The sequence below is a fragment of the Xenopus laevis genome, chromosome 8L (genome assembly GCF_017654675.1).
Source record: "Xenopus laevis strain J_2021 chromosome 8L, Xenopus_laevis_v10.1, whole genome shotgun sequence".
In the NCBI taxonomy this organism is placed as follows: Eukaryota; Metazoa; Chordata; class Amphibia; order Anura; family Pipidae; genus Xenopus; species Xenopus laevis.
Window position 1 is genome coordinate 87,429,711 of NC_054385.1, and position 8,180 is coordinate 87,437,890.

Below are 8,180 nucleotides of genomic sequence, written 5' to 3' on the forward strand. Positions count from 1 at the left end.
TGCTCACAGGCTGGTCATTAAGTGAGTGAGTGGATTGAAAGAGAAGTGCAGCAGCTGGCTAATGGGCTGTCCAAATGCTTTGTTGTAAGCAAAATAAAAAATATGTAGGACACCACACAAAGCACGTTAATTGGTCAGACACTAGGAGCAACTTTTTTTTTTGTTGTTGTTGCATCACATGATTAGTTCTAGTTATTATTTGATAATAATTGGTGAAGATTGTAATGTACATTTTATGGAATACGCCAAAAGTGTATCATTGTGAACGCTCTGGTGGGGCTTAGACTGGGGAAAGAGGCTGCCTTCCTGGTGCCTTCAGAAAGAGAGCTCACCATCATCTCCAGACTTCCTACAGTAACAATTACAGAGAGATAAATCAAGGTGAAAGCCAGGTGAAACAGGAGACACCCATGAAAGAGATGTAGACTGGAGAGCAGAGTCTGTATCCAAGCCAAATGTCAGTGCTAACAGTGCAGTTAAAAGGAAAAGCTTGTGCATTTCTTGCTAAATTACATATTTAATTACAGACAACTACTGCCCATCCTAATGGCCTTTTGTTAAGTTGCAAACAGTCTTCACATTGCCAAGGACAAAGCACACTACTCTTTCTGTATTCGGCAGAATCTTTCACAGGGGATTCGGCAAAGGATAACTGTAAAAAACCTTGAGCAAGCTTTCAAAGCCGATGTCCTATCACTGGCCAAATCTTTAAGGTTGTGGACAAACAGGAACATAAAACCGCAGAAACTGTGCTGCAAGGTTTTTTTATTCACAACATGTTTCGAGCTAGTGGCTCTTTTTCAAGTGTTCACTTGAAAAAGAGCACTTTTTCAAGAGCCACTAGCTCGAAACATGTTGTGAATAAAAAAACCTTGCAGCACAGTTTCTGCGGTTTTATGTTCCTGTTTGTCCACAACCTTAAAGATTTGGCATTTGCATTGCTTCTTATTTGGTACAGAAGCTGTGGCGCAGGAGCTTTATCGTGACACTGGTACAAACTTTTTCTTCGTCCTATCACTGGCAGGCGACTCTACCTCTATATGCTCCAAAACCAGATTCTCAACGTTCCAGCCAATTATCACTGCATTGGTTTAGAATCCAGTTTTATATTAACACATTGATTCAGTGTATTGGTTGGGAACAGATGTTTGAGGCACAGCTGCTGTTAAAGTAGCACGGTTCTTAAATGAATATCCTACTTTCCCCAAATGGAGCTGTTCAAGCTAATGCCTTGTTGGATAAAAGTGTGATAATCTAGCCAACCTTAAGATGGCCATAGACGCAAAAATCTGATCGTACGAATCCTCAATTGTGGAGAGTCACGACACTTTTCGTCCTGCAGAGATCGGTCGTTTGGACTCTCGCCACCGTCCACCTATGCTGCCCTACGCGTTTCACTGACTGCTCAGCATCTTCAGGGGTATTCTTATGCTGAGCAGTCAGTGAAACGCGTAGGGTGGCATAGGTGGATGGTGGCGAGAGTAGCTCCCACTGTTTCCCCACGTAGATAGGCAGGTCTAGCGCGTGTGGGAACATTGGAAGGGAGGAAATGGGTGTTGCGTGTGACTCAATGTGACTAGCAATCATATACTGGCACTTTAATAATATATATTACTATCCAATTGAGATTCCACCCATCCACCTTATGCAGTTTTTAACTAGGTTTAACAAGGTTCTACACTGCTCTGAATTTAAAGAGCGGTGAGTGTGTTCATGGGCAACATGTTTTATCACAACTTCAATTAAAGGTTATGTTAAAGCTAATTTGTAACAATTGTTATCTGAACTGGTTTGCTGGCAACAACGTGACCAAATGTGTCTAGATACAATTTACACTACTTTGTTGCAAGTTTGTGATTAGCAAGCTGTGTAGATTTGGCTTATTTGCAGGTACATAATTGTTATAGCAACTTCTTTGCTTGCATTATTAGTAGAATTTGACAAATTTTTGCCAAAGTGAAATAGGTCTGATGCCCATCACCAGCTACAACAGATATAAGATCTTCAGAAATGGAAGATGGGGAGCTGTTCAAGTGACTGTCTGTCTTTACCAGGGCTCTGTTTGGGCTTCAGGATTTTTGCCGGGAAAATTTTGCTGCGAAAATGTAATTTATAGAGCACTGTTTGTAGCATCTGATGTCACATCATGCCACGTTGCCTTAATTATTACAGTAGTATAGTCTATGTCCAAAGTATTCAAAATAATCCATATTCTAAAGTGCAAGAATTTAGCTTATTTAGAGCAGTGTATGAAGCAGAGATATTGGGTTCATTTCTGTTCTCCCTTTGATAACCTTATTGCTACTCTTCCTCAACAATTTGTGCTCATTCATCTTTGCATGTTTCCTTCTCGTGGTAGATGGAAATGACAGATGACCTACTTTCTCCATATGAAGGAGTTGGCCTAGAGATGAAGTGCTCTGACTCTGATATGTAATATCAGACAGAACGTGCAATGCAATTGGAAAACAAGCAATGTTTTATTTGGTCTAGTAACCCATAATACCCACCTTGCTTTAAATAAATGAACTGCTTTAAAACCAGTGAAAGCTTACTGGTTGCTATGGGAAACCAAATCTGGACAACTTTTGTAATAAACCCCCTATTGGCCTCATAGTATACCAGCATATTTATTTTACCCAAAGGTGCCTGCCATGGCAAGTATAGTGCAGTGTATCCTTGTTAAACGTTGTTTATAAAGTCTATACATACAAATGATTGTATGAGCATGTACGTATTTGTTACCCAGGACAGATAACAATATAAAGATAGCTATATAAAGCATGCAGAAACTGAGAAATGTTCTTAACCCTAGTCAGTATACCTTTAAAGCCACTATATATCTGATAATGTGCATATCCATTGGGGCATATATATACTTCTATACAGTGTGTACTTTCAGTGTATAAACCATTGCATTTACATTGCTTGAAAACAGATTTGCTTTTCTTTCACTTTATGTGCATATTATTATAATCCTACCATACTGCTAGAAAATCTGTTCTAGCAGATGTGATAAAAGGTGTTCAGGATTTTATCATATCGCCAAGTACCAGGTAGATGCTAGAGTGAAGTAAAAGGGAAATATGTAACCTGAATACTGAGCAACAGCCTACTGAGAATTTGTCTTTGCTGACTCACACTTTTGCAATCCTCCTTTTCCCTCAATAGATGGGAATTTTCTTGCAATTGGTTCCCATGACAACTACATCTATATATATGCTGTTAATGAGAACGGGAGAAAATACAGCCGAATTGGAAAATGCTCAGTAAGTGTATTAAGATTTTTGGTTTTGCCTTTTGTTATTTTTAACAAAGTTTTAGTTTTTATTCATACTTATAAGTGTGGGTCCTTTGAAGAGTAAAATATATATATGTGTGTGTGTGTATTTACTTTACATTTACATTATGGTTAATGGTCAGTCTCTTCCGTTTTACTGAACTTTCTATTTTAAATCTCCTTTCCTTTATATTTCTAGGGGCATTCCAGTTTCATTACTCATTTGGACTGGTCTGTGAGTTCTCAATATTTGATGTCCAATTCTGGAGACTATGAAATCTTGTACTGTAAGTGTTTCAAGAGACTATTCTCCTATGTAAAAAAAGATAGAACTTGCTAACCATTTATGCTGTTAGAAAATTACCTCTTATTGGACAATGGGGACCTTATAAACCAAACTAATGCAAGTGCATCAGAAGCAGAATATAAACAAGATTTGATTTAGAGTTGGTAGGTTTACACAAGCTTTGAGCAGGCCCATACAGTAAGATCTGGCCATTCAGCCTTGTCCATTATGGTGGTTTAAAATGACAGGAAAACAAAAATCCAGTTGTTTTGTAGTAAGCCTAAAACCAGGTAACTAGACCAGTGACTGCATGTGTATACACCTATATGCTTGTGTATAGTAGTGTAGTGTACACGTGGCTGGAACTAGCATTAGGCTGCAGAGATATCTGCCTTTGGCTCAGCTATTTTTCGGGAAAGGGGGGACAGTTTCAGAAAATATTTGTGTTATGCACCATTACTGGTCTGTGCCCACCACTACCTCAGACTGGGGTAATGGTGTGGTGGAACAGGGTGTGCCATATAGTCACCCTTACTAACACTGACCACTGCTTTTTATTTGATGTGCTTTCTCATTCTTCAATAAACATGTTAACTGAAAAGGAGTGTTGCCGTAACCACTTACACTAATAGGTTGCATCGATGCTCTATGAAGTGATTTTTGTTAATCCTTTAATGTATTCAGAGAATTGTTCTAAAGATTTGCCTTTTTTGTATGTAGGGATTCCCTCGGCCTGCAAGCAAGTAGTGAGTGTGGAAACAACCAGAGATCTTGAGTGGGCCACACACACATGCACACTTGGCTTCCAGGTGTTTGGTTAGTATCAGACATACTTTGAGGCACTGTGAATACTGAAACATTCATGTATTTGTTTTTCTCTCCTTGCAGTTAAAATTACATTTCTATTTGAAAAATAAAAACTGGATAAATAGCCTGTACAAAATTAAATATGTTTCTAATTTAGTTAGTTAGCCAAAAATGTAATGTATAAATGCTGGAGTGACTGGATGTCGAACAGAACCCAACTTCTCACTTTGCATCTCTCTAACTCTGAGTTAGTCAGTGACTTGAAGGGGGGCCACATGGTACATTTCTGTTCAGTGAGTTTGCAATTGATCCTCAGCATTCAGCTCAGATTCAAAAGCAACAGTTATTACCCATGTGGCCCCCCTCAAGTCACTGATTGGTTACTGCCTGTTAACCAATCAGTGGAAACCAAAAGAGCTGCAAAGCAGAAAGTAGTGTTCCGGCTATTATATTATACATCCAGTCACTCCAGCTTTTACATATTTCATTTTGGCTAACTAACTATATTGAATTTTTTTTTATTTTGCACAGCCTATCTATTTACCTAGTTTTTATGTTTATACTCAGCAATTCCTTTAATATAGTCATAGGTCCACTGTAAACCTCCACCACTTATGACCAATTATGCATTCTGAAATTATGATATAAACACCCACCCCGTAAGTTGAACTTATTGACGAGCATTAGAGATATGTGTAGTAGCATAGTGCTAATAACGAAAAGGGTATTTGTTTTTATTGGAAACCCTCCTGGTGTCCAGGAGAACTAAACCCCAAAAGAAATAAGGATATAAATGCTATGTTTTATGCTGTATACTGAACTTGCTGCATCAGTCTAAGGCATCAGAATCTCGTAATCATAGAAGCTCAGGTTACAGAGCTGATTATTAAATTCTGATGCAGAACCCATGTAATTTGAATCTGAATTAATTACTGATCAATTTTGTAATGCAACGTTCATATTCAGTGCATCGTGAGTTGGTCCCTAAGCTCAGTAAGTGACAGCAGAGCGCAGTGAATCAGCAGAAAAGAAGATTGGGAGCTACTGGGACATCTTTGGAGGCAGAGATCTTTAGTGCTAAAGGGTTGTGGTCTCCTTAAAGGGGTTGTTCACCTTCAAACAACTAGTTGTTTTCAGATAGATCACCAGAAATAACAACTTTTTCCAATGACTTTCTATTTTCTATGTGTGACGGTTTTTCTAATATTGAAGTGTAAAGTGTAATTTCTCTCCTTCTGAAGCAGCCTTGGGGAGGGGGGTCGCCGATCCTGTAAACTGTTCTAAATGGATACATTTAGTTGATACATTTCTTATCTTTGTCCCTGCTGAGCAGAATCTCTGGGTTTTATTACAGGCAGTTGTTAGAATTGATACAATAGTTGCTAATACTCCAGAGATGCTGCTGAGAAATGTATCAACTAAATGTTGCAAAATTGTAATTGTTTGGAGTCTGCACCTGAATTATTGAGCTGCCAGACTCAAACACCAGAGACAAGAACATTCACCTTTAAACCTAGATTTTGGAAAAAAACGTAAAAAATAAATAATGGAAAATAATTGAAAAAAGTATTTATTTATGGGGAACAATCTAAAAACAACTGAATTGAAAAAAGTGTTTGGAAGGTGAACAACCCCTTTAATCTGATACCAAAACCCAAAAGGTGTCATGTCTAGCCTAATTCTGTGTTAAGATTTAGTTCTACTTTAAGATGCTCATGATTTGATAACCACTTCTCAGTACTAATGTGGGGATTCCAACCATGTATTTTAATCACTATTAACTACTTGAATTCTGTAACCTACCTTTCACATTCTCCTCCTACAGGAGTTTGGCCCGAGGGCTCTGATGGAACTGACCTTAATGCTATATGCAGATCCACTGATAAACTTTTGGCTACCGGCGATGATTTTGGCAAAGTGCATCTATTCTCTTTTCCATGCTCACAATTTCGGGTAAGTTATGGACACAGTGGGGCTGATTTATCAACACAGGGCAAATTTGCCTGTGGGCAGTTACCTATAGCAACCAATCAGTGATTAGCTTTTTAAAGCCAGCTGCAAGTTAGAACAATGAATGCAGCAATTTGATTGGTTGCCACGGGTAACTGCCCAGTGTTGATAAATGACCCCTAGTATCTTTTGTTTTGTTTTATTATTTTACTTTTGTTTTTAAAGGAAATGCAAATCCCCAGAATGCAATCTACTGGCCATTTTGGCCAACTGGCTACAGTAATTTGAATACTTTTCTTGATAAAAGGAACATCTTGTGATTTTTATCTGCTTATATCGGACCATATGACTCTTCTTTCCTCACTAACTTTATTTTCTAAGCAGAGCAACATCACATGATGTTCCTTTTGACAGGAAATACATTTTTAACTGAGAGTGTTGGTGGAAATGACCATCAGGTGGTGCTGTTTCAAATTCATAATATTGACAGTCTAAAAGCTGCTAATATATTGACAATTTTCTTATGTATTAAACAATTTCTTTCCTGCACTTTTCAGGCATCTGGTCATGCTTATGGCGGGCACAGCAGCCATGTTACAAATGTCAGCTTTTTATATGACGATCGTCATCTAATCTCTACCGGCGGGAAGGACATGAGTATAATGCAGTGGCGTGTTGTGTAAAGAGGACATTTGGTACTTATGGGCACGCACGGACTGTACCAAATGGTGTCTCCGAACTCTTTGTTAAAGATCAAACTCAGGAACAATCCTCTTTATACTGGTGTCCTGCACTGACAAATCAGCTTCTCTGCTTTCAATGGGGCCATCTATACTTAGAATTATTTCAAATGTGAGAAGTATTACATTATCATATACAAAAGCTTAAAGGTTTACATTGCATTCACAAGTAATGTCTAATGTACTGTAAAGTTGTGTTACAACATGCCTTTTTAAAATATTAATCACACCTTCTAGATTTGCCACTGCCAGTATTGTAACAAAGAGCCTGGGTACATTGTGAAATACAGTAGCGTGCTGCATGTGTCTTGATTGGAAAATGTGAATGTGATTCATGTAGGTGTCTGACCTTTGGCAAGTTATACTTCGTCTGCATTGAGCAATACAATTCTCCAGTCCTCCTATAACGCTCTTATTACATTTATAGGCCATTGGTTTTTAAAACAACCTGTAGCAGAAAGGTTGGGTTTTTATTACCTTATAATACACAAAAGCCATGAATATCCTGTAAATGATATCCTTATAAACGGTGAGTTCTGATGTCATTAGTTATAAACGGTGAGTTCTGATGTCATTTCTATCAAAGGCTCACTGAAACATGTGTATTATAATAAATAAAGTACTCCCAGTTGTTTAACTTATAATATCCTTATATTTTACAATAGGGGGTACTTTATTCACTATATAATACACAAAAGCCATGAATATATTGTAAATGATATCCTTATAAACAGTGAGTTCTGATGTCATCAGTTATAAACGGTGAGTTCTGATGTCATTTCTGTCACATGACTCACTAAAATTTGTGTATTATTATAAATAAAGTACCCTCAGTTGTAAAATATGAGGATATTAGAAGTTACCTCGTAATTCCATGACCTGTATAAAAACACTCTGCCTTTGGCCTCGTGTTTTTATATGGTCATGAAATTCCTCAGTAACTTATAATATCCTTATATTTTACAAGAGGGGCTACTTTATTCACTATATAATACACAAAAGCCATGAATATCTTGTAAATGATATCCTTATAAATGGTGACTAGTGATGTCATCAGTTATAAACTGTGAGTAGTGATGTCATTATTGTCACTAAAACTTGTGTATTATAATAAAGT

General features: G+C 37.6%; 1 protein-coding gene across 8 annotated transcripts in view; it reads left to right on the plus strand.

The window, feature by feature from the left end:
* The window catches only part of LOC108698775 (echinoderm microtubule-associated protein-like 1), a 77,330-nt gene extending 70,034 nt beyond the window's left edge, over positions 1–7,296 (plus strand). For all 8 annotated transcript variants that reach the window (XM_041573066.1, XM_041573060.1, XM_041573061.1 and 5 more), the window contains 5 exons: positions 3,172–3,269; positions 3,480–3,567; positions 4,287–4,382; positions 6,199–6,326; positions 6,881–7,296. In XM_041573066.1, the coding sequence (XP_041429000.1) occupies positions 3,172–3,269; positions 3,480–3,567; positions 4,287–4,382; positions 6,199–6,326; positions 6,881–7,006 (536 nt within the window). In that variant the 3' untranslated portion in view covers positions 7,007–7,296. The remainder of the gene's footprint in view (positions 1–3,171; positions 3,270–3,479; positions 3,568–4,286; positions 4,383–6,198; positions 6,327–6,880) is intronic.
* Positions 7,297–8,180: the final 884 nt, after the last annotated feature.